At 36.0% G+C, this 27472-nt stretch overlaps 1 protein-coding gene across 1 annotated transcript; it reads left to right on the top strand.

The window, feature by feature from the left end:
* Positions 1–309: 309 nt before the first annotated feature.
* Positions 310–27463, top strand: TTC21B (tetratricopeptide repeat domain 21B). Its single transcript, XM_015868599.3, has 29 exons — positions 310–359; positions 477–606; positions 774–884; positions 1844–2010; positions 2809–2931; positions 4313–4470; positions 5201–5285; positions 5710–5808; positions 6446–6638; positions 8537–8634; positions 9065–9265; positions 10833–10962; positions 11402–11559; positions 12761–12985; positions 13704–13942; positions 14236–14308; positions 15013–15123; positions 15885–16023; positions 17635–17741; positions 18331–18519; positions 19894–20004; positions 20742–20823; positions 21367–21517; positions 21992–22153; positions 22539–22734; positions 23407–23631; positions 24277–24397; positions 25617–25684; positions 26552–27463. Exons 1-29 carry the CDS (start codon positions 339–341, stop codon positions 26627–26629), a joined length of 3951 nt encoding a protein of 1316 aa, XP_015724085.1. The 5' UTR covers positions 310–338; the 3' UTR covers positions 26630–27463.
* Positions 27464–27472: the final 9 nt, after the last annotated feature.

The following is a 27472-nucleotide window of genomic DNA, read 5'->3' as shown; positions in this document are numbered from 1 at the left end:
AGGGGGCAGGATGGAGGACGCTGCGCCTGCAGGACCGCGGCTGGCACAGCCACCAGGACGGCACTGCGCGCACCGACACCCCGCGGGCCCTGACGCGCCTCGGGAAGAGCCGAGCCGGGCACGGCACAGCACAGCACGGCACGGCACAGCGGCCATTACAACCACCCACTAGGGTTCGTTCCAGCCAATGGGTCCCTCCCCTGAGCATCCGGCGGTTTTCCTTCCTGTGTCTCTCCCTCCTCCTTTCTCTTGGAGCCAATGGCAGCGTGCCGCTGGGCTCATCCCCGCCCCTTCCGGCGGCCTCCTCCTAGAGGGGTTGGTTAGCAACGGTTTGTGCGATGGACGCCGCGGTCCAACAGGTGTGTGCGGTACAACAGGCGCGGGGGGGAGCGGGGTGTCCGCCTCGGGCAGTGCCACACGGGGCCGGCCGCGGGCGAAGCGTTTGCGTGAGCGAACCGGGTTCGACTGTCTCGCAGGCGCTGCTCAACTACTACTGCCAGGAATGCTACTTCCACCACGTCCGGGCTGCGGCGGAGGAGGCTCTGGGCCGGCTGGGCAGCGACCCGGTGTTCAGCTTCTACCGGGCGTACGGCACGCTGCGCACAGGTAATGCACAGCGCCGAGCATCGGGACTTGGGTGCTACACGGCTTATGTGTAAAAAGAGTTGGGAAAAACACAGAAGGGAAAAAATGAGTCAGGAGTTTTTGATGCTGAGCTTCTTTGTCCCCTTTGCAGAGGATTTTGCAGCTTATTTCACTCTTGTTATCACTAGGTGATGTCCAAGAGGGTATTAGACAACTCGAATCCATTAAGAACAAACAGGAGGTGTCGCTTTGTGCAATGATGGCGCTGATCTATGCTCACAAAAAGAGCCCTAATCCAGGTATGCTCATTAAAACAGGAATGGTTTATATTTTTAACAGCCATATGTTAAAACTTGGGAGTTATAGATAAATTCTACCTAACGAAGATGATCAGGGGGCTGGAGCACCTCCCCTATGAGGACAGGCTGAGGGAGTTGGGTTTGTTCAGTCTGGAGAAGAGAAGGTTGCGGGGTGACCTCATTGCAGCCTTTCAATACCTGAAGGGAACTTACTCCCAGGAGGGGAGTAAACTCTTGGAAAGGGCTGATAATAGCAGGACACGGGGAAATGGTTTTAAGTTAAAAGAGGGAAGATTTAGGATGTCCCGTCCTTGGAGGTGTTCAAGACCAGGTTGGACGAGGCCCTGGGCAATCTGATCTAGTAAAGGTGTATGTTTGGTGGCCCTGCCAGGCAGGGGGATTGGAACTACATAATCCTTGAGGTCCCTTCCAACCTGGGTCATTCTGTGATTCTGTGAACTTTAAAATATAACTCAGCTTTGCTTTTAACATAATATCCAGTACTTGGAAATTTATCAGGTTTGTAAATAAAAATACCAAAATGTAAAGCTGTGAAGAGTTAAGTCTAAAGCTTTAAACGCTACAAAGCTGGTTTACCCACCATGGTGAAAAATATTTTATGGATAAAGAAATTAAAATTAGTTTGCTTTCGATTCTGTCTGGTATCAGTCCTGAGCAAAACCACATGTTTACTAAGAAGTCACGACAGCCCGGCCATTCGTGTATTTCATGTCACCCTGGTGAATGTGAGATGATTGAGTGAAACAGCTCTGATTAATGACTCTGCTGTATTTCTGTCTCCGTGGATTACTGTTTCAAGATAGTAAATTTATCACTAATTTCAGTACTTTCTCATCACTATGCCTTTTTCAGAGTCAGACGTTTGATTTTAACAGTTCTTCCTAAAGGCCTGGAAATTAATGTGGGTGAAATAAAATATTTAATGTTTGTCTTTTCAGATCGGGATGCTATTCTAGAGCTGGATACAAAACTGAAGGAGCAACGTAGGACAGCAGGGAAGCAGGCTCTCTACTTTGCTGGCTTACTTTTGTGGCATCTTGGTCGTGAAGACAAAGCCCGTGAATACGTTGATAGGGTGATCAAAGTTTCTAATGGTGATAAAGAGGTAGCCTTTGTCTTTCTATGTAAAGTAGTAAGAGGACTGTGTATGCTATGAAGCTAGGCTTACTACACTGATGGTATTCAGATGTTCCTTTAGTGAATTTTGGTGTTCTGAAGTATTAGAACACATAGTTGCTTTTGATAATTCCTAGTGAGGCTTTTTTTGAACATATTCATTGTCAGTTAGTAAATCAAAATTCTGCATTGGTCAGTGGAGATAAGTTATAAATTATGCCAGTTTTGTTCTTACTGGGAGTTGTTATCACGATCAGTATCAAAGCAACAATAAAAAATTGATGGTCCCAGTAGAGGATGTGCCACCTACTCTGAATCTACGGATTCAGAAACCCAAAGGGTTGGAGCAGATTCAGCAGTTGTTAAAGGCAGGTTTTGCTGAACGTAATGTAATGTAAAGTTTGTGTAACTGTTGTATGTAGCAACGTGATCTGCATTTACAGAGACACTGACAAGTTAGTGTTTTAAGAATCTTTAATCTAAGCCTGCTTAGTTTAATCTAGTTTAGCTTCATTGTTGCTTTTAATCCTTTAAGTTATTTAATCTTTTAATTATTTGATTAATTTGAGTGTGAATTAATTTATGAGTGAATTACTAATATTTTGAGTTGTGTTCTGGTTATGATTTCAATTACATATTTTAAATTGTTAAAGAGAGATGAAAATAGTATGTTTTTAATTAAGTCTTACTTTATAGTACAGTTCTTTCCATTTGTTATTCTGCGTAGCAAACTTCTTTCTAATGAACTGGCTATTAAGAACACCCATGAATACAAGTGTTTTTGCAGGGATTGGTTCTGAAAGCATGGCTTGATCTCACTTGTGGGAAAGAAACTCACCTTAGAAAGGCTGTGAAGTACCTTGATGAAGCATTGCAGGAAGGGAATGATGTTTTTGCTCTCCTTGGTAAAGTAGGTTTACTTTGATTTTTAACACTTTCTAAATGTGTTATCCCAACTTTTTGTTAATGATTAGAGCTTGTTCATGATTACATGGTGTGCAAGGAGTACAGCTACACCTCACTCATACTCTTTTTGTTCAGTTTTACTAGATAATTTTTTTAAAGGACTTTAGCAGATTTTAGCTGATTAAGTGTGAGTCACTTACACAATTATTTGAGGAATATAAAAGTTACCAAACAATTTGAATTCTTGAACAATAAAAATAGTTGACATTTGTATTTCCTGTGGTAAACAGCCTCTCAATAGGTGCCAGTGTAAAAAAAAATAAAAAAATAAAAAAAAAAGGATGGCTGCAGATGAAGTACAGTCAGTCTGAATGTCTACTGACAGTATGATTTTTAGTATGTGCACACAAAAAGAACTTAGAATTCATCTATTTGTATGTAAGAAATGAGGTTTTGTACCACCTGAAAACATGCAGGTCAGTGGAGTTTTTCACAGAAGACACTTGTTCACATTATAGAATTTCTATGTGCTGTAGCAAAAAATAAATAAATGTAGCAGTTAAAACACTGCAACTGCAGTGTTTTTGTGTTATTCTAGTTGTCATTATTTGATTACAAGCGCTTGTTTTGTATGTGGAATACAGAAGACCAAAGCTCATAACAGTGCCCAAAGTATTTCAGTACACACGAGCACGTGGTTGTATGTATTTGATTACCAGTACGTTTGAAATTGTAATTGCAATCATACTTTAGACAGATGATTGTCTTGCTGTTACTTGAGAAACCCCTGTAACTTTTGCACCATGGCTTTCAAAACTATTAAATCAAATGGCATGCACACAATCACCTGGAATACAGTTAAGTAAATTTTAAGCTTCTAAGTAAAGTTGAGGACTTGAGCCCTAGACTGATTTCTGCTCCGTGGAACTCATCTTAAACTGTGGTACTACTTCTGATGCAGTCTTGTATATGGAGTGCTGCGCACAGTTCTTAAATACTGTGAAGTGTGGCAACAGCGATGACCTATGGGGACTGAAGAGTTTTGAATAAATTGTGTGATGTGTTGGTTATGTTCAATATCCTGAAATGTTGAAGTGGTTTATACAAAAGTTGTCAAAAGGCAGTAAAACACTGTTACTCTTCAACTACATCTCCGTAGCTTTTTTTCTTGTCAATGCTGTGCTGAAGTTAAGCTTGAAATAGAGATACTTACCCTAGACAGTATTTTACACCTCATCTTTTCACGTTTCCTTTGTATGATAATTCTAGCTGATGCTGAAGTAAAACTCATGCTGAAAAATGTTTTCTGTATGGAGGAAGATTCTGTGTGTTCCAACTTCTGTGAGTGCACAGGTGTTTGATGCCTTTTTTCTTCCTTCCATTAGGCACAATATTTTGAGATCCGTCAGAATTATTCAGGAGCTCTGGAAATGGTGAACCAGATAATTGCAAACTTCCCAAACTTTATTCCTGCTTTCATAAAGAAAATGAAGCTACAACTGGCCTTGCAGGACTGGGAACAGGCAGTTGAAACAGCACATAGGTTGAGTATGAAATAACGCTTTGCTGATTGTGCTCTTTATATGTTTAGAGTGTAAGATTATTTTGGAAAAAAAAAAGTTAAAACAGTTTTAAATAAAGTATATTAAACAAAATTAACTTCTATAAGAGCCTAGCATTGCAATTCTGTGAGTGTACTACATCAGTACATGAACTCATTCTGCCTGGAGGAGTCTCTGTTGAGGTAGGCCTGAGGTGACAGAACCTGTGATTTCATATGAGATCTATGATGTAAAGTGATGGTGTGATATGACATGTCAGCAATCTATAAGATTGTTTCCCTTGTACCGTGATTAATTTATTTATTTAAATTATTTTTGGTATTTTTGTAAAGGAATTTTAGCTGGAAAGAAAAGTTTTAAGGTGATGGTAGCAAAATGGGAGAAGTTCTATGAAAACTTTCTTGTAGCTTCATGTATGGTAATGTTATGCTTAAACTAGCTCAACTTAGGAGCCTGAAGTAATAATTTATCAAATACCAGGGAGATCAAATGAGGAGGAGCCTTAAATCCGTATTTGAGTTGTATCATACGAGGTGACTAAAATAGTGTAATGATAAACAATATACTAAAAACATTTTGTTTTTAATGCTGTGATAGTCTTACCAAAGCTCTGAAAATGAAGTGAATTATAATTATTTTCACTGAAAATGACTGTGAATTAAAAAAAAATCTGATTAGGCTTCTTTAAATGCATGTTTTGTTTGGTTTTAGACTATTGCAGAAAGATGCTCTCAATATAGAGGCCACAAGAATGGAGGCCCTGCATTTTTTGTGCAGGGAAGGAAATGTGCGTGAGGTGAGTCTTGTTGGTTGCAAGCAGTTGAGCACAATACAACCTTTGTTAGGGGTTAGATACCATGTTCACAATATGCTTTCTATCTTCCTCCTCATATACTCTGTCTGTATTGTACTGGAACCCCAGCAAGATGTGCAGATCTTGCTTGATGGGACCCTTCCATCAGCTCAGATTCAGCTCAAGTTACTCACTTTTTGTAGAATATTTAGGGGGATATAAAATGATCTATTTTATTCTCCGTTTACCAATCAACGTATTTTTCTAGAAAGTCCATTTTTGTAGAAAATCACTGTAACTTCTATCTCTGAACATCTTTGAGTATGAATTTCAAAATACTGTTATGCAGTAAAATGTTTTCAGTGAAAATTATTTAGTGATCCTCATCTGTTAATTCTTTCAATTCTATAATTGATTCTTCTCTAAGGCTTCGGCAAGACTCAGTGACCTACTTAAAGCATTGGACAGGTCGGAGCCACGTAATTCACAGCTCTTCTATAAAATGGCTTTAGCTTTCAGTAGAACAGTAAGTTTTCATTCTTTTCCTTAAAGAACAGACAAATAACCACATATTGTTTGATTTATTTTACATTTGTACCAGAAAATGTTTTAATGAATGCTTTCCAAAAGATTTAAATAAGTTCACTTGTATGGCCTTTGGTAACTCAGTTTTTTAAAGTTTTGCATTCATTTGCATTGTGAGCTCAAATACTTGAGCAATGTCATTCCAAAATTGTTTTTGTTGCTTGCTTTTTAAATGAGAAACAGGTTTTCAATGAAGATTTACTCATATATCTCATAGAACGTTTAATGGGATAAAGATTTGTTAAGCTTCATCATACAGCTTTGAAGTGGAAAGCTTCTTTAATCCTTATCAGAACCCTTTTTAGAAGGCATTCAAAGCAGCTATCAACTGCTTGGAATTTTCTTTTATATGGTATTTTGTATTTGTTTGAACCCCAGCACGCATTACTGTTTGAATCCTTATTGAATTACTGCAGGTTAGTCTTACATGAGGTTATGGTGTTTTGTTGTTTTTTTTTCAACTGTTGCAGTAAAATTGAATGTGCAGACTCTAAAGTCTGAAGTAACTTTATCTTTTTCTAACTGAATTTGGAGGAATAAAAATGAATTCAAACTTTAAGATTATTTTTACCTTTTAGTGTGGCCGGAACCAACTCATCCTTCAACATACACAAACGTTAGTTCAAAGAGCATTTAATTTGGATTCTGACAATGCAGAATTTGCTACAGAGCTTGGCTACCAAATGATTTTACAAGGGAAAGTGAAAGAAGCTTTAAAATGGTATAAGACTGCCATGGAACTTGATGGAACAAGTGTTTCTGCCTTAACTGGTAAGGTCTTAAACTTGCTTTTTATTTTTTTTTATTGCTTTTAAGATGGGTGATGCTTTGCTTATCAAATTTTCCTACTACTGCTACTATAAGTAACAAGAACTATTACTGAATAGCACGTGGTTCTGGTTTTGTGAAATTATTTTGTTAACTAACCTTACTAGGGCTGTTTTTCCTTTTCTTCCAATTTTTGGCTCCGTTGTTCTGTGACGTTACTATTTTGTGCAATATTATGTTCTTGGCTTTCAGCAGAATAGTGCATACAGCATTTAAAATGCAGACATGAGGTAACTTATTTTTTTATTTCTTTTACCAGTGTAATGCATTTGGTGCACTGATTTATTTTAATCACGGTGCAAATCTATATAGCAGATTTGCAGAGGCACATAATTGCAAAATACATGGTACTGAAGTGGTGTTGCTCCTTAGAGAGTATTAGATCTTGCCATAAGGCAGGGATTAGCATCACTGAGAGTAGTTATTCATACAGGAGGAGAATGAAAATATTTTAGTTTCCTGTCTTTTTCCCCATGTACTGCCTGATTCATGGGGAAAAAAGCCCACCAAAACATTGGCTATCCACTGTTAGCCTCTTGTTGAAACGTCTCTGTGTGGCTGTGTGTGTGCGTTAGTGAAACAAGCACAAATGAAGGGAGGGAGCAAATCAGTGATTATTGCTTATTTGACTATGGTAGAAGGTGGTTGCTTTATCAAATGTGTTGGTCTGAGTTTCATTTGCTGTCAATACTGATATGGTTATTTTGTTATCCTTGAAAACCATCAATTACCGTACTTGTCTGTAGTAACTCAGGTTTACTGTCACACATCAGTGCCTCTGTTTAAACTAGAACCAGATTTTTTTGTTTAATGTGTTCTTCTGCCTGGCTGGGTGTGCACAGACTTGGCTAAAGCAAAGTGGTCTTTCTTTACCTCATCTCCTCCAGATATTTGTTGTCTGCCATGGACAACCCTGCTGTTCTTCATGTGACTCATGTATGCAGATGAAGCATTGTGTTTCCTCCAGACCTCTCCTTGCCTGGGCTGCATCCAAAACACACTTTTTAAAAAATTTTTATTTATTTTAACATACACCACCACTGAAGTCATGTTTTAATTGCAGTTTTCTCTGTTGTCTGAATACCTATTTTTTTTTATTTTACACTGTTGGGAACGTATATTATCATTTCAGTATGTTAATAAAGTGCCTGCATTTGCCAAAGCTAGAGAGTTCTCATGCTCTACAGAAATACAAAATTCAAGGGCAGGTGGTGGAACAAACTGTTTTCTGTGTCTGCAGTGAAGACTGAAGTGCATGCTTTTCAGTTAATTTAGACATGTACGAAATATAATCAGGCAAGACTTCTGATAATTACAGCAGTTTAAGCATTGGAAGATCTTTGGGAGGGAAATATCTATTTTAGATAAAGTGAAGATCTCAAGGAAGTGAATAATAAACATGGCATATGTGCTTCAGTCTTTGCATTTTTATCTGTAGCACTGCTTTCTATTCTGAAAACTCAGTATGAAAAAATCTGCTTTGTGTGTAGTCTGGGGTGTTCTTTTGCTACTTTAACTTGCTTGTTGGATTTGGAAGTGAAGATTTGTTGTACTTTGACTTGTGTTAGTCTAGAACCAAATGAACATTTACTGTGCTCAGCTTCGTAGTATTAGGATTTGGATATTTTCACAAGTGACTTTTTGGCATTGCTTATATTATGTGTTTTCTATCTCAAGCATTTCTAAGTATATGAAATCTGCATTACCATAGATCATGATCTATCTTTTTCTTCTTTTACCACAGTTTTATTAAGAGGCTGAAGAGAGAAGAATTCTAGGGAACAATTCACATCTTTGACTAAGAAGATAAATCTGAAATAAAATCTTTTGATATGTTACAGGAATTATTCGTTGTCAGATAATACAAGAGCAGTTAGAAGATGCAGAACAGCAGTTGGAGTTTCTTAATGAAATCCAAGAGTCCATTGGAAAATCAGCGGTAGGAGGCTTCTTTGTGTATTAAAATACTTTGTTTACTATCTGCATAATGGTCTAATATCTACTTCCACATTTCAGTCACTCAAGTGGAACATTCTGAATTTCAGTTTTCACTCCCCATCAACTTATTCATAACTTAGGAACAGTGTGTGTCTCTCAGGATAAGTCTAAATGTTAGGAAGGGAAGGGTGTTAATTTTTGCAGGATTATTTGATTGGCAGATCATAGAGCTGCTCCCACAAATTAAAAGAATGTGCTGACAAAGGAATGCAGTGATCATTGGTGCTGTTTGCAGTAAACATACTTCAGGTGTTGCAGTATCTCTACACAAAAAAAAAGAAATGACTAACACTAATGATTAAGTAATTTTGTATAAATAACAGGTGAATGTATCTGGAATATTTAAAACGTGCTATTTCTTCTTGCTGTAGGAATTATCTTTCTTGCGTGCAGTCCTTGCAATGAAAAAGCATAAGAGACAAGAAGTAGTGTCTGCCTTGCTGAATGATGTTCTGGATATCCACTTCTCAACTATGCACCGTTTTCCTCTTGGTGTGGAGTATTTTGAAAAACTGAATCCTGATTTCTTGCTAGAAATTATTAAGGAATATCTTCATTTTTGCCCAGTACAGGTAAGCAGCTGTATATTGCATCTCGCTGAAAACAAACTCTTGGAACTTTTTCTTGAAATCAGGCAATCATGAAGTAAAAGCTTAGAAAACTTTTCCCCTTGAAATTTGAATTTCTATGAGGTAAAATTGCTTTTTAAGATATTACACAACCATTTAATCAAAATAACTGTGTAAATACTTCTCTTGCAAAGTCAGCAGGCACTGTAATATCTGAGGAAACTTAGGATGTTAATTTCATGGCCTGCATCTGTATTTCTACAGATTATTTTTTATTTTTTAGAACCTCTTGTGATCAAGTAACTAAGAACACAGTGACTGTAACTATCTTAATGAGGAACTTGGTTATTCACACTGTAATTATTCTGGTACTGAAATATTGTCAGCTGGTCTTGTTTGTTCTAGTCTTGGTGCAAAGATACATAGGACTTACACATTCAGTGGGGACCTGACATCCCTAGAGTTGAAGTAAAGCTTTTAAAGTACCTATAAAGAGTGTCTTCTTTATAGAGATTATTCCTCTGAACTAGTGAGGAGTGATCTTTATTCTGTTTCTAGCAGATTCCTAGTCAAATTGTAGAACCTTTCCATAAATATTTCTTCATGTAAAACTATGAAATCCAGTCAGCAAAATAACATTAGAACACTTACTGCTAATTCATCCCACTGTCTTTGAGATGATATGGCTTGAAAGTCTAGAACAATGTGACAGCTCTATGTGATTTTGTACATAGATGGAGATTAAAGTGTCATTCTGTGAAGCAGTGTCTGAAGGTTTCCTTAGGGTTCATAATGGCAATGGTAGTTTTGTTATTTGGAATGAAAACTGAATTGTTGTCTCCATAGAGGAATGTGAAAAATGATACCTTTCCTGAACTTTCATTATACCTTTATTACAAAAAAGAGATTGTAGCTTCCTGAGGGCGCGCATCCTAAGAGGATATTAGGGGTGAACAGAGGCATCTTTATGTTGTCTTTTGCTTGTTATACAATGTTAACTTCTTCATGGGATGCAAACTGCTCATAATAAAGAGCAACTAAAATGTGATACAGTAGAGCGAGCAGTTGATGTGAAAGACTGGATAGAAGTGGTTATTTTCAGGCCGCTGCTTTCAGTTTGGTGATAACTATGAGGGTAAGTTCTGTGGAATGGAAAAAGCAAAGAGGAGACAGGACCAGGAACTTTTCCTTCCAGCTTTGGCTCTCTTGAAGTTCTTATTACCATTTTGTTGGATCAGTTGGCATGGTAATTATGAACGTGCCGCCAAATGTTCATGGACAGCTCTTTAATTACATCAGGTCTGGGTCTGTTTTTCCTGGAATTCATAGTACACTTTTGTGTCCCTCCCTGCTGATACCAAGAAGTTGCATTTTAGATGTAAAATGTACTCTTATATTTCTTTACAGCAACAACCTTTATCTCTTCAGCTTCACTGTTGTCGTGAGAGTTTAAAGTGAAAATCAGACTTGAAATGGAATTCAAGTATTTTGCTTGTTTGTTTTGTTGGATTTAATTCTGTTGATTTGTTGTTCTTTGTTTTTTGTTAATTTTGTTTTGGTTTATTCCTAGCTTGCAAGTCCTGGGCAGTCTCCTTCACCACTTCTCAAGCAGTATGCTTCTGTTCTTGAAACTGTGGTAAAAACTGTGCCAGGTCTTCAACAAGCTGTTTTTTTAAATGCAAAGGTGAAATATTTATCAGGTAATACTTGTATGAAGGGTTAGTTGTCTACCTCTCTAGTTTCTCTGCTTTTGCTCTTCAATTGTAAAGTATTTCTTCTCCACTGTGTTACGCTAAATAGCTAAGTGAAGAATACCTGCACTACTTCTGTCATTTATGCGAGCATGTTTTAGTTCTGTGGGCACATTAATGTGATATTACATCTATTGCTTTCCAAAAGAGATCAGTTATTAAATGATTTGGAGACGGGACAATAGGAAGAAGTCTTAACTTTGATTTCTGTTCAGAGCTGCAATAAATAAATTAAAAATATGGTCATCCTTCATGCATGACTTTGTTCATTGAATGCTAATAGTTATTAAAAAATAAATCATCAAGTTAGTAAATAATGAATGAATGTTTTGTTTAACTCATGTTTCTTATCACCTACTTTTTCACTTTGTCTTTTTTGACTTCCTAGGGGATATTGAAGCAGCCCATACTAATCTTCGTTACTGTCTGGAAAGGGGTCCTTCTTATGCAGATGCACACTTACTTATGGCTCAGGTCTATTTGGCTCAGAACAATACTAAACTGTGTTCTCAATCCCTGGAACTCTGCCTGAGCTACAGTTTTGAGGTGAGTTGGTCAAAACTATCAAACCACTTTGTTCAGTCAATCTAAGTTTTTTTGTATGTTTTTTAATATAGTGGTCTTTAAAATGAGATTTTTGACTCTTCCACTACAAGCTCTATAACTAAATGCTAGTGTGAATGTGGTATCTGAATATTTATCAAATAAATAACTAATTTTTCTTAACGAAATCCTTATTGCAAATACTGAAATTGTCTTAAAATACAAAAGAAGGAATAGCTTTCCCTCCAATCCTTACATAAGTACTAAAAGCAACTAAAACAAACTGGTACAAACAGAATTGTTGATTGCAGATGAACTTTGCGATTGACTTTTAAAGGTCAACATAGGAGAACTTGAAGAGTGATCCAGTGTCCTTGTATTCTTACACAGATACACAGTTACAGATGAAGATAACAAAGGTGCATAAGGAGTTCAGAAATGAAAATTCATGTTGTTTTAGCACTATAAATTTTACGAGTTTGAAGATTTGCTGACTTGCTCTATTTGTTTACTGTTTATTTTCTGATTAACACTGATGGGGGTACATGGTACAGCATTCCTTAGGCCTGAGTTGTGCTAAGTCTCTTGGCAGCGCATGGCTGAGTAGTGGGACAAGCTAGCACTTCCTTGCAAGTGTTCTCTCCTTTTGGTTCCTTATTCCAAATGATGCAAAAAAGCATAAGGCTAACAAAGTAATCAGGAAATACCAAGGTGCGTGCAACTTTATACGTAACTGCATTTCCCTTATTTAGATCTCCTTTTCCCATTAGGTCTGTTTTGAGAAGGTGTGGAAATGGCAGACAAGAATTAAGCTACAAAATTATTCTATACTATTTTTAATTGTAGCCTAATGAAGCAAATGTATTTTAATGCGAGAGATGCTGAAAATCAATCCATTCTAGTTTAAAATAATTCTGTCTCAAAGTTGATATAATGAAATAGGGAAGTTTTTTATTATGAAACAAACTAATTACTATTTTCTGCAGATACCCTGAAAACTAATATTTACATTATTGAAACTTGAATTGGATAAATTTAGATGTTAATGGAAACTGAGGTCAATGCTGGGGAAAAAGAGAGTCTGTCAGGGAGATGGAATACTGTGCATGAGGGGAGATCTGGAAATTCCTTCTTTTTCTTTATATGTGTGTGTAATTAATTATATACATATACTTACATAAATACATATATCTTTTTCCTTTAGGTGAGAGAACATCCAGTTTATCACTTAATTAAAGCTCAAACCCAGAAGAAGATGGGTGAATTATCAGAAGCTATTAAGACCTTACAGATGGCAAGAAATTTGCCTGGAATGAGAAAACATACAGCTTCCTCAAAGACAAAAGGAAAAAGAATTGAAATTGATACAAGTGATCGTGTGGCTGTCTTTCTAGAATTAGTAGACGCTCATTGTTTGAATGGAGAACCGGTAAGATCACAAACATACCCAGAAACAATTTCTTCCATCCATTAACTGAGTTGTCTAATCCTCATTAGCTTAGAATGTAAAACCATCTATTTCTCTGCCAACAAGATATGCCTCCTGGCATTTTGAGGCTGTGATATTTGACTTGACATCTGATGTGTGAAACCTTGCAAGAAAAAAATATGTATTTGCATGTGCTACACTGACTGAAAATTGTTACACAAGACTTGAATTTTGCAGAGCATATACTCTTATATACTGTTGATGTTCACTGTCAGGCATGTAGGTTAATATTTTGTTGAAACAATCCTACTAGAAATCTTTTTTGACTGTGTCCTTACTTTTATGTGTTAGTATCCTTACTCTCAACTGAATCTTAATATGCCTTAGGATACTGCATCTGCCTAAGGATATAATGTACACACAGCACTGTAGTTGGAAGGCCGGAGGTCATCCCTTTCTAAATGGGACTGGTTAGAGAATGATGTTGTCCGGTTCATTTTTTTTATCATTTTCTTGCGTATATGCAACATAAGTGAAGAGAAAAATAATGTTTTAAATGTTTCAGCAAAAGAAATGAATACATTGGCTTGGTTTTGCTGCTTTTTTTGTTTTGCTTTATTTTTGTATTATGATCTCAGACATACATTTGCGTATGATGACTTCATTTTTGTCTGTTCAACATCAAAACCTGTGTTAATTCTGTTGGTTTTATTTGCAGCATGAGGCTGCTGTAGTACTACAAGATGCCATTGATGAATTTTCTGGAACTCCTGAGGAACTGAGGGTCATGATTGCAAATGCAGATCTGGCAATTGCTCAAGGAGATGTTGAACAAGCCTTGACTGTGCTCCGAAATATTACACCTGAACAGCCTTACTTTGTAGAAGCTAAGCTGAAGATGGCAGACATCTATCTTCAGTGCAGGAGAGATAAGCAGTTGTATGCTGCTTGCTACAGGTAAAAGTGTGCATTGTGTATGTGTTCTATTTTCCAAGATGAGAAATGGCAGCATCTTGAGCTTCTTTGTTCTCTTTTTGCTAAAACATGTCAGAAAATATAGCGATACAATGAGCTCAAGTGTTCTAACATTTAAAACAGTAATTGGAATTCTTACTTTGGAAAGATTTCAGATAATGTATTTTAAGAAATAAAGATTAATATCACTAGAGGATAATGTTATCACACCCTACTTGTTTAGATACCGATATTGATGTGTTAATAATGAACACGGTTCTGTCCTTTGCTTCCAGAGACCTAGCAGAAAAACTGCCAAGTGCTCATACGTTTCTTCTTCTTGGTGATGCATATTTGAATATTCAAGAGGTAGGTTTTTGCTAGAAATGAGTAAGTGACTGAATCATTGCTTTTCTTTGGCAAGTTGAGAGAAGGTAGCATAAGGACTCTTAGCGGTAGGTAGTTGAGAAACAAAGTTCTTATGAATGTTAAAAACTGAAATAACTAACTATGAATGTAGCTGTTCTAAATTCAGATTAAAAGCTGTTGAAAGTACCTTCTCATAATTCTGGGAGAGAAACTGAAGGAGACCATTTCCTCTTGAAGAACGTCAGACAAAAATTTGAAAAGAAAGAAATCAGTCTATGTTAAGAGTACTTTTTAAACTTGAAACAATTGAAATTATGTTCCAATACTGAAAGTTTTATTTAAAAATCATAAACTATTGGACTTCAATATATATGCTAGAAAGTCTTTGATTACTTGATGGACTGGAAATGTTGCTCAGTATTTGTAGAAGATGTGTTGTATTGCGTGAATGTAGAAATTTGAAAAACACACCCTTAAATTCATATTACTGGAAGACTTGATCAGGTTAGAATATGAAAATTAGATAAATAGTTTGGGGAGCTGTAGGTGATTTACAGTGGTCTTCCCTTTAATGAAGAAGTGCAAAGCAAAATATAATTTCTCTGTGTGCTTTTACCTACTCTTGGAATACTACCAGCTTTTTATTTTCCACACATTTGTTGTCTTAATCCTTGACTTCTGTGTTTTATCTTTCACCGTTGAAGCCTGATGAAGCCATAGAAGTCTACGAGCAGGCTTTGAAGAAAAATCCAAAAAATCCAGCTTTAGCAACTAAAATTGGAAAAGCCTTAATCAAAACACATAACTATTCAAAGGTATTCTATAATTACTTGGTTTGTTTCATAACTGAGTAGAAGTATTTAATTTTATAGCTGTAAAGTAAATGTACTATGTAACATGCGATTGGCCAAAGTCACAGTTGCATATTGGTGGATATAAACCTGATGAATTGTAGTTCTGTTGACTTAAAGTTGATACGTGTTTGAACCTGCACTGAAAGTCATCATTCAGTGCTTGCCCTTTAATACAGTTGTGATACCTCTCACATCCGTAGCACTGCACAACAGAATGATAATGAAGGCTTTAGCTTCTCCATATTAGAGAAAAAGAAGAAAATATTTGGGGAAAAATTGAGTTCTTTCATATTTTTAAATTTCACAGGATGTTTTGCCATCATGTTTTTCAGATAGATTTTAGAGAAAATCTTTCTCCTATTGTACAGTAAAACAGAAATTTATAATTCAAATCTGACTGTAATTACACAGCTTTAGTAGCTAATGAAAAAGTAATTTAATTGACAGCAAGTCAGCTGAAGATGGTAGGTGCTAACATGGTTAACTTCCATAGTCACCAAAATGCGGCACTGGTTATTCTGTTTCTTTAATTTGGCTCTGAATCTTGGGAAGTCCAGAACTGCAATTAAGTGACATCCTATTAATACAGTAATTACTAGAAAATAAGTTGGTTGCAGAAGGAGTGAAGAAGAGAAAGGTCTAAGCAGGATGCCATTAAAAACTGAAGTAGTATAGCTTTCTGTAATTTTTCTTTAATAACCAGATTTCTGTGTTTCTTTTAGGCAATCAGTTACTATGAGGCTGCCTTGAAAAGTGGTCAGCAGAATTTCCTTTGCTATGACTTGGCTGAACTTTTAATGAAACTAAAGCAGTATGAAAAGGCAGTAGTAGTACTTCAGCAAGCTCTAGATCACGAGTATGGTATGACTGCCATTAATTTACAGCATAATGTGTAGTTACTACTGTTACACTTATTTGTGTTTTCTCTCTGGCTGTAGGCAATAGTGAAGATCAATATCAGCTTTTTTTTTAACTATGTAACACAGGGAACTACAAAGTGATAGATGAAAAATACTCAGAAATAAACTTGAGTTTTACAAAAATACTTGCCAGGATTTTTACACATGAAACATCACATCAAGTAAATGCAACTTCAGACCTTTATATAGGCAAGTTTTTTGCTCTTTTTTGCTAGCAGAAATTCTGATATGGTCCATATAGGTGTGACTAATTCCTGCTCCTAAGAGAATAGTTCTTTAAGTGGAAGATACTGCCAGGTATCCTTCACTGCAAAGTAACCAAACCAGTTGCAGATCACTTTCTGTGTTTTAGGAATGTGTAGTCACAAAGTTAACTCCTTTTGTTTTAGGATGTGCATGGAAGTGTCGATCCTCTATTTAACTTTATTCTCTTAAAAAATAATAATAAAACAACATCAGTTTATCATTTTGTTACTGACTTAAACATTTAAGGATCCAGCTAACTTGATAATCTTACTCAAGAGAGCTTAATCTTCTAGTGCAGAAAGATTAAATTAACTTTAAGTTGCCCCATGTACGTAAAAATATTTACTTCTGTCTTACAGTGAGACAACAACTGTGGGTTTTTTTTAATATCTTTGATATACATACTCCACAAGAAAAAAAACCAATAGTATGTCATCAGCTAATTAATTCTTTTTCCATTAGGCAAAGTATTGAGTAGATCAGTATCTCTGTTTAGAAATGCTAGAATATGCTTCCTAAGATGTCAAAGAGAAATGAAATGTAGGGAGTGTTATGGAGGGAGCAGTCTTATGTAAGGACTAGAACAAGTTGCCAGCTGACTTAAAACAGTGTTTCACAATTAAAACGCTTTGAAGACAATTCAATATATTTATATGAAAACATAAACACTTTTTTTTTTTATAGTATGTAACTGTGCTCAAGACACCAATTTCACAAGAGATTAAAATGAATACAAACAGGAGAACTTGTACTGTGTAAATGCTACCTTACACATGCGTATTTTTAACCATTATTAGAATTAGCATGCTGCTTTTTCAACAGATACTAAAGCATTTAGTTAAAATAACAACTTGTATTCATGTCCATGTTACTCATTCTAGCAAAAGAAAGCTACTTTGAAATCTGACTGGAAATTTCACAAAGCAATCTTGTGCTTTTTTTGGTTGGGTGACACTAAATCAGTTTGGATGTTTTTCATTGCCTTTAAACAGGTTTTTTGTAACAAATAGAAAGAATGGCTGTTTTTGGTTTCCATCTTAAGTTACTCATATATTTCTGAAAATGCAAATGGAAAGGCTGGTAATTTTTATTCTTTTCACAACTCATCTTTGCCTTAAATCTCACTCTGTATATTATGTTTACTCCTTCCATTGCCTGCTAACTCTGCACATAAAATCAAATCACATTCCTGAATAAAATCAAGCTGTGAACTTCTCATTAAGCTGTTTCCTGGAATACATGGAGAATTTTGACTTCCCAGGATCAATTCTTAAAAGACTCATGTTTGTTTATCTATTTCTTATAGTTAATGAATTGTCTTCTCTGATGGAAGATGGACGGTACCACGTTCTATTAGCGAAGATTTACAGCAAAATGGAGAAGATTGATGAAGCTATCACTTCATTACAGCAGGTAAAGGGAAGACAAAATGCAACCTTGTGGAAGCTTGCAACATCTTCATTTTTATTCCTTTTATTTCAGCTTGAGCCAATGGAGGGAGTCCTTTATTTGGGAATTAAATAAAATTCAACTTTAAATCAAAGAAAATTGAGCAAGTTCAATCAGAATTGGGCATGGCTATTTCCATAGCTGTTCCTTTTGTTCTCCTGGGGCATCTGCCTTTAACAGAGTTCTCTAGTTCCATGGTTCTATCTTTTCTTAATCACTCCCTAAATGAAGAAGTAAAATGTGGTAGTTGTTTGCATACTGTCTGAATTTTCTATACTTAATAAAGGAGTTAAGTACTTAGACTTTGAGTTTTAGCTTTTGAAGTTTTGTTTGTATGCTTAATTTTAGCCTATTTAAAGTCTTCAATGTACAAACCTTACAGTATTAGATGGACATAAGAGAAGCATGTTGGAATCCCATCTTGAAGCGTTAAATGCTGGGCTGTTTGAAACTTGTAAAAATTGTAGCTATGTTGTTGTAAAATGAATGATACAATATTGAGTCCTTCGGAAAACAGTTGACTGATCCTTCCTTATCCTTCTCTCCATGCTAGGCTCGAGAATTACAGGCCAGAGTACTTAAACGGGCTCAGACAGAACAGCCAGATGCAGTTCCTGCACAGAAGCAGTTAGCAGCTGAAATTTGTGCTGAGATTGCAAAGCATTGTACAGTTCAGCGAAACTATGAAAAAGCAATTAAATTTTACAAAGAGGCACTTGTTCACTGTGAAACTGATAAAAAGGTCAGTTCTCCCTCTGACAGTTTTGCATTTGTTTTCCTCTTCCCTTTTGATACTTAGCAATGCGTTTTTCCAATTATCCACAGCGTTGTACTGTTTTAGCAATTATTTCTGTTTTGTGATGAAAACCACAAAGGCTCTGTGTATGTATTTGCTTTTTTTTCCTGCCTTGAACTTTCTCCTTTCTGTCACTCAAAATAAAATAGCTGTATATATACTGCAAATTTCAGTGTATTTACCTGAAATCCGCATTTGAGTGCTGGTCTATGTTCACTTAGTAGTCTGTTACTTGCCAGTATGATAGGACTGCTGTCATGCAGCAGTTGAGGATGTGTAACGAATGGTATGGTAAGAACGGCAACTGCTCCAGCCTTGCTTGTTGCCTGTCACCTGGAAAGAAATCCCAGTGACTTCAGTCAGTTCAGACAATTTCTGTCTCTGCTGCCTGTATTCTAAAAGTTCTGTCCCTGCTTGGTAGGATTCTGGTTTTATTTGAAAAATGTTGCTATTGCTGAGCAGTGGTTATTGTACTGCTTCTCTTTTCCCTTCACTGTCTCTTTCAGATTTGCTTTAATGTTCCTTTACCGACATGGAATACAATGACACCGTAGCAAATCTAAAACCAAATTTCTGATTTTTAGAAACTTGTTTTCTGCTGCGTTAGATGTCAAGTTTAACCGATGTTCTTCTCTAACATGCCCCAAACAGGAAGTTTCCTAACTAGCATACTGATTCACAATCTTCCACTGTTCTACATACAAAAACTTTCTTCGAATCACTATTTGAAGAATAATTAATATTCTCATGTATGTGCAACTCTGTATCTGTTCCATTGCTTGGTTGCTTGCCTTTCTGTTTCAGAACTACAGTGACTGAGCCCTGAGGATGCATGCTTATGTAAATGCTGGTTTCTTAATATTTATTCTGTGGTGGTTTCTCATAAATGAATTCATACAGTTATAATATGTTAGGTAGGGAAATACAAGCAAGAAAACAGTTTCTCTTAGAATTTGTCTATACAAATGCAGTTAATCAGTGGATGTTAATGAGATATTTGCTTGTTGCGACTTTGTAGCTATTTGCATGTATGTTGTTTTTCTCCCCAAGATAATTATTCTTGCTAAAATTATTTATACTTTGGAGCAATGCTGTCTTCAAGTCTGCAATAACCAATTAAAGAAGAAAAGTTTTACCTTTTTTGTAGCTGGGGGAATTGAAATCAATTAAAATTTTTGATTGAGACTCTACAGAAAACAACAGTAAGATCTGTCGGTAAAGTAGAACTATACAGCAGAATATGAAATCTCTGGTAGACACGTACAGAACTGAACTTCCTTAGCTGTATGCAATTCAAAGATTAAATATTTTACTACACAGGCAATGTTGGAACTAGCACGTTTGTACCTTGCACAAGATGATAGTGATGCCTGTCAGCATCAGTGTTCCTTGTTACTGAGGAGTGAGCAAGATAACGAAGCAGCAACGATGGTAACGTACTGTTATACTAGTTCTGTGTGAGAAGTTTTTTGAAGTTTTTGTGTCAGCAGTGTGATAAATTTGTAAAATACAACTTTTAGAAAACATCACAATTCAGGAATGTGAGCAAATCTGTTGCAACAAAATATTGCCATTTATGCTGGATACTGATTCAGTACGATCTTAAAAATGATTTTAAGATGGGAAAAAATTATTCTCTTGCATCAAGTAACATCTGGAATTTATCCTAGTACAGTGCAAGACTGGGAGTGATAGCATTCCAATTAGTTTTGTTAAATTTACTCTTTAATAACTGCCTCTTGGGGGAAAGAAACTGAAAAAAGAACTGAATTTACTTTCTCTTCTGAAGCGGGCGATGTGTTTCTTTTTCCTGAACTTTAAAGTAGTTTGATTTTCTAGATGCTTAATATGCATTTCTGTGAAATAAAAATAGAAGTATTCAAGTGAAAACAAAGCATCTTTGATAGCTACATTGTAATGTTTTATTCTCTCTTGCCTTCCATCTTAAGTGAAAAACTGAGAAGTGAATCTGCTTGTTATTATTCTGTGTGTCTAGCTGAGGTGTTTATTCTCCAGAGATTAGTGGGGAAAAAGGCTCTGTTTACTTTTTGTCAAATTCCTGCAACACTTTAACCCTAGGGTTTTTCTGCCCCTGGTTTTAAAGAACTAGAGTTAATTTTGAAACACAATATTTAAGGCTTTGTTTTGGTTTTTGGTCAATACTGTAGATGATGGCTGACCTCATGTTCAGGAAGCAAGACTATGAACAAGCAATCTTTCATTTCCAGCAGCTCCTCGAACGCAAGCCAGGTGATTGTTCACTAGTGGTATTTTAAACTCTTTGGTACTGATGTCTAAGGAGAGAGAGGTACAAATAACTAAAAAGTGCTTTGTTATGTGATAGTTATAATGCAAATAAAACGAAGACCATCACTGTCTATAAAAACATAAAGCTATTGTAGGGAAAGATTTGCAAATAACTTCACTCAGCTATAGTAATTTGTACTGCTTCAATGCAATGTGCATTGCTTAACTTAAGCCAAATGTAGTGTTATGTACTTGTACCTGTAAAGTGCTTTCTCTAGTATTTAAGCTATCAAGTGCACAAACACAAGCCTGGAAATTTAGGATAAGGCTATGAAAGTGAGGTACAATTGTACTTACCTTTGTACAGTTTATTTAGGGGTATTGCAGAGGTATCACTGTTTTTTATCTGACACTTTTATATAATATGACTTACATTACACTCTTGTCATTTTTGTGTGTTAAAAACAGTGCAGGGCCTTCATCTTTAAATCTGTTTGCTGTGCAAATAACTGAAATGACGATGTCCTGTTTATTTAATCTATTCAGATAACTATGCCACTCTCTCACGATTAATTGATCTGTTAAGAAGAGCTGGAAAACTAGAAGATGTCCCAAGATTTCTTTTAATGGCTGAAAAACATTCTTCCAGAGCAAAGCTTGAACCAGGCTTTCACTACTGCAAAGGACTATATCTCTGGTACTTGTAATTAAAATAAGGTTCATATGACATAGTGCATAGTTACATTAATTTTCTTATCTGTTGTCATTCAAAGGTGCTACGTATGGTGTGTTAAGTGCTGTAGCAGTACATTGCTTTAGATAATGGGATTTTAAGAAAGGTTTCTTTGCCTCTTCTGTAGTACTTTGCAATGAACTTTTCAAAGAAAAGATGTTTTATCTTATGTACGTCTTTCATATGTTCTGTTTAGTAACAAAGGATATTCTTTCTGGTTCAAAGATGTAATATAATTACTTTGAAATTCTGGAATTTCACAGATTATTTTTAATCTGCAAAAACGCATTCCTTGTACTAGCACATGTGATTCTCAAAGCTTGTATTATTGGTGTGTGCAAGTATGTCAACTAGTTTTGAAAAGCTTGGGTTTTTAGGCACAACTTGGGGCAGTCAATTATACTTGTCCAGTTTTCAGTAGTTTAATTATCTGTGTAGGTATACAGGTGAACCAAATGACGCACTCCGCCATTTTAATAAAGCTCGAAAGGACAATGACTGGGGACAGAATGCAGTCTACAACATGATAGAAATTTGTTTGAACCCAGATAATGAAACTATAGGTGGTGAAGTCTTCGAAAATCTGGATGCTGACATAGGGTAAGTGAATGAAGTAAATGTTGCTTGGATTATTTTATTAACTCCCCCTTTCCCCAACCTCTTAATGATGTTTATTGATCAAGTAAATTGCTAGAATTCTGAACTGCTAAATAAATCCCTGTTAAGCAGAAAGTGTAGAGGATTTTATCTAGAATCCTAGGCACTTGAAGCTTTGGTTAGAAGATAGGTTGTAGGCAGATTGGAACTACCTTTATTACAGGAGAGAATATAGAATGCCTGTATAACAGATGCATGCTTTTATCACGTTATTATGGATCCTGTGTGCGCTTATAAATTATTTGACATATAAAAATGTGATTTTATATATAAAGGTAAACATTTAAACTATCGTTTGCTTTTTTTTACAAATGGTTTATGATAACAGTAACTCAACAGAGAAGCAGGAGTCTGTGCAGTTGGCTGTAAGAACAGCAGAGAATCTTCTGAAGGAACTCAAGCCTCAGACCATTCAGGGTCACGTTCAGCTGCGAATCATGGAAAATTATTGTCTCATGGCAACCAAACAAAAATCAAATGTCGAACGAGCTCTAAACACTTTCACTGAAATCGTAGTGGCTGAGGTTAGTAGCTTGTCTTTTTTCCACAGTCTTCTCCCCTACACTTAGTATGATTATTTAGTCTTGTTGTTCAAATTAGGTATAATGTGAACTAATTATCTTATATGAAACATGCAAAGAAGCTTGCCCTGAAATAACATATTTAAGAAATCTCGCGTTGGATTGAAACTTAGACAATATCAGCATACAGTTGAGGCCTGTTATTGAAGTGTGTATTGGCTTTTGGTTTGAGTTCTTGGGTTTGTTTAAGACTCAGTTCTTGTATTTTAACCCTGGGAGGCAGCTAAGCACTACGCAGCTACTTGCTCACCCTCTGCAGCAGGCTGAGGGAGAGATTCAGGAAGATTAAAGTGCAGGAACTCATAGGTTAAGATAACATTAGTTGACTTGGTAAAGCAGAAATATCTGTGGATATTTCCTGAGCCTGGATACAGTTCTCTTGAGCTCGGAGCTGTATTCAGTCTCTTAAAATGTTAACCTGGTCCTTGTGATTACAGTTATAAGAATAACTGTTGCACCAGATGGAAAACACATTGATGAGATTGGGTGTTGTATCTTTAGTTCCTGCAACTTAGCTTTTAACTTCCTGATGCCTTATCTTAATACTTAGAAAAATGTTTCTTAGAAGTAAAAAATTGAAAATCACCAAGTGGTCGCTATGCTTTTTTTCTGCAGAAAGATCATATACCTGCACTTCTGGGAATGGCTACAGCCTACATGATCTTGAAACAGACTCCACGAGCTAGAAATCAGTTAAAACGGATTTCAAAAATGAACTGGAATCCCATTGATGCAGAGGAGTTTGAAAAGAGTTGGCTTCTGCTTGCAGACATATATATTCAGTCTTCAAAATATGATACGGCAAGTGAATTATTAAAACGATGCCTTCGGCATAACAAGGTAAATGACTGCATATTATAAATAACCATTTTATTTTAATTCGTGGTTTTTTTTTGTTTGTTTGTTTGTTTTTTTTATCTGAAGCATGGAACAGGCATGGCATGGGCACAGATCTTAACATTTGTTCTTATTCTGTCCTTTTCTGCTGATGAAATTGTTCTATCTCTACATTTCACTCTCTTTCACCTGAGGCACATCCAGTAACACAGTACATGTTATACAACATCAGGATACTCTTTTAGCAATCAGTAATTACTGTTGTGGGCATATATTACAATGTAAATAAATACATGGAGTGAAAGCTTCCTAGGTCTACTATCTTGTAATAATGTTTCCTTTCAGTGTTTGAAATGGAAAGCTGTAGTGTATAAGAGTTTTCAAAATTAAGGTTATGGAAGTAGTCAAGAAAAAGTGCACTGAACATTTTTGGAGTAATTGTGGTGTGCTCTGTGATGAACTCTGTACTTGACCCAGGGTGACTTAGGAAGTTATTGGAAAACTCTGTAAATGATTTTAAATCAAGACTATCTTGTCATCAAAAGTAGAACAAGTATCACTTGTACTTTCTAGTTGAAGAGACTTGAAGTATTTAAGCAATTAAATGTTGATACCTAAATAAAGTCTTGTATGAATTATATTTTGCAGTCCTGCTGCAAGGCTTATGAATACATGGGATACATAATGGAAAAGGAACAAGCGTATAAGGATGCAGCAATAAATTATGAGATGGCCTGGAGATACGGAAACCAATCAAATCCAACAATAGGCATGTTTATAATAATGTATATATACAATGCACTACAGTAGGAATGAATAACTCTATTTCTCTATCCACACTGAGAATATTACTGGTTTTTCCTCACATTAGAGCCACAGCTGTCTAAGGATCTACTTTAAGTCATTTGGAAAGCTCCCATGACAGATAGCCATTTCATCTTACTCTTTTTAGTGTAAGGTTTGGTCTACAGCTCTTTTAGTTTGCTCTTACATGCTGTCTTGAAGTATGGTGTTCACTGTCAGTAATGTTTGTATAGTAATACAACATCTATTGGCTGTAGTAGAGAACCTTTTATAGCTTTTCTGTATCTGGTGGTGACAGATCTCTGAATACTTAATCATTATGGTTTGATAATCAGACAAATTTGAAGATTTAAAAAAAAATATGTTTCAAGGGATGTAAATATTTGCATTAAATTTAATAGCTAACTGAAAACTTGAGATAGTGTTCAATTTCCAGTTTGGTTGGTTAATTAAAGCCTACAAATGTAACAGTCCAGCTTAGGCTATTTGAAGTAGGAAACCGTTTATAAGATATAGGTTAAAAATGTCCTTTCTTACTCAATGCTTAGTCTCTAGGTCCTGAGGCTGATGATTTACAGTCCTCCCTGCCAAGGGTGCCTCAATATACCCAGGGATGGGACTTTTCTGTCCAGGCTGATATATTTGAACTATGCTTTTTACCATTGAAAACATCATTCTTGATGTGTTGCTACAGGACCTAGCTATTCCACGCGACAGATTTTATTATTAGTGGACTGTGAAACAGTAAAGCATTTTAATTCCTTGGTTTGTTTCTGCATTTGTGACTTTTCTTTTGTCCTCTAAAAACTTAATCATTTATTTTATTTATAAAAGAACAATGTATTATAGATCAAAAACTCTAACAGTGAGAAACTCAGTAGGGTGCTTCATTCAGTGAAAGAGGACAGCCATTATGTGTTCCCTGGAGAAAAGCTTGCTCTCCAGAATGTCTCCTTTTGATTCCAGTGTAGCTATCTATCAGTGTGTAAGGGACATTCACGTACTACTTAAAGTGCCTTTCAATAGAGGTTTTTACAGGCTTAGATAAGGGAAAACCAGAAAACAAATATATTAGCCATAGAAACATATGGTGACAAAAATGAACTTAAATTTGATATTTTACTTATTCAATACAGATATTGAAACTGTCACTTCCCCCCCCCCGCCCCCTCTTTTTCTTACAGGATACAAGCTGGCTTTCAATTATCTGAAAGGAAAGAGATACGTTGATGCAATTGCTGTTTGTCATAAGGTACAATTTATACTTAATACTCTATACTGTAACAGCTTTTGTTTTACGTAATGATACAACCAGTCATCTTTCTGATATTAGTAAGTTAGACTGCGTACAAGATACTTAGTTTGCTTTATCCTGAGCTTTCTGGCCATCTGGTAAATAAGAGGTGTAGTGGTTGGCTGGCATATGTGAAAGTATATTTAAGGGGCTGTGCCTTCTTCTCTTACTGTGGTTTTTGCTTGGTAAGTCCATGCAGAGCTGTAGCTGAAGACAGTCATAAAATACTTGTATTGGAAGAATTGTTAGAATACTTCATGAACTGCCTGTGTGGTACAGTTATATCTAGAATATAGATGTAGAATTATAGAGCTAAAATTCTAGACTCAGAGTGAATGTAATGATATAATAGTTATTAATAATTAAATTTGCTGATTTGAAGAGAAATTTAGGAGTACTGGGAAGGTTAAACTGAATGGAAGAGAAGGGAATTGCAAGGCAAGAAGATGGTAAGAAAGAGCCTGAAGTATTGAAGACATAAGAGCAGTTTATTGTTGCAGAGAAAGTATACTTGAAACCTTAGGAATGTCTTTGAAGGCTGCTGTTCTGTGCATCTCAAACCACCTAAAGGCTTTAGCCCTTGGCCCCTGCTTTATTGCCTGTAAGGTTACGAGGCAGTAGGAAAGGGAAGCAATGTCTGATGTTGATCTTGACCAAATCGGTAGTCTTTAATTACAGATATTTCTGCATTCTTACAAGGAACTTATCACGGTATTCAAAATCTTAGAATGTGTAATCTCAGCAATGAGGCAATAACCACCTGAGCTTTCTTTCCTTTCAGATGCAGAACTTTTTACTGTGGAGGTTTTTTTTGTTTTTGGACAGGTCCTTGAAGCACATCCAAACTATCCAAAGATCAGAAAGGAAATACTTGACAAGGCCCGTGCATCATTAAGAACATAACTTGTTGTTTTTTTTAAAACTCATTGACTTATTAGTATAAGGTGCCTTCAGAAACTACTACAGTGACAGAGACCATATCAGCACAAATGTATTGTGAATATGATTAACTTGCATTGAATTAGAAGTCTGGATCCTTTGCAAGAAAAGTCTGCAGCCCTGGGAGAAATTGTAGCTATTTAGCAGGAAATACTGCTTACATGTATGGTACCTAAAACATCATCCAGAAATAAAAAATACCAAAGATAAAGCCCACAGGCATCTCTGTAGAATACAGCCCAAGTGCATTTCAGATAAACACACAACTTGGATTCTAGTGACTGACATACTGGAGGCTCATTTTCAATCTACTTTTCAAAGTAACGTGTGCATTCCACAATGTATATAGTAAGTATTGTGTAAAAGTGTGTATTTTTTAAGGAAAGTAATAAAATAATTGTAAATACAAATGCACAGAGCAGTCTCCAGACAAATGCTATGTAGGAGGTATTGCGCTCTTCTGTTCTGTGTCCCCGCATTGTCAATATGTTTTAGGGAATATAATTCAGTTGGTTGTGTTTTTGTTTGCTTGTTTATTTGCAATAGTGCTCAGCAGCCTGTCCCAAATAGTGCAGGCATTCTCTTTGTTCATTGTTAAGGTGCTGGATCTTGGTTTAAGAAATCCATCTGTTTGTGATTTCATATGTTTTTATTTTTACAAATCCTGCAAATATACCACTTTTTCAAGATTAAAGAAGCTACATGTGTTGTTCTCAATGGAACTTTCATTGTTAATGAAACACTAACATGTAAAATTAAGATCTTATATAAATATTAAATATTTAACAATTATGCAAATTTTGCATG

This window comes from Coturnix japonica, chromosome 7, assembly GCF_054131305.1.
Source record: "Coturnix japonica strain WE chromosome 7, WE-NBRP24, whole genome shotgun sequence".
Taxonomy (NCBI): Eukaryota; Metazoa; Chordata; class Aves; order Galliformes; family Phasianidae; genus Coturnix; species Coturnix japonica.
Note: the sequence above shows the minus strand (reverse complement) of the source record. Positions and strands in the feature narration are given on the sequence as shown.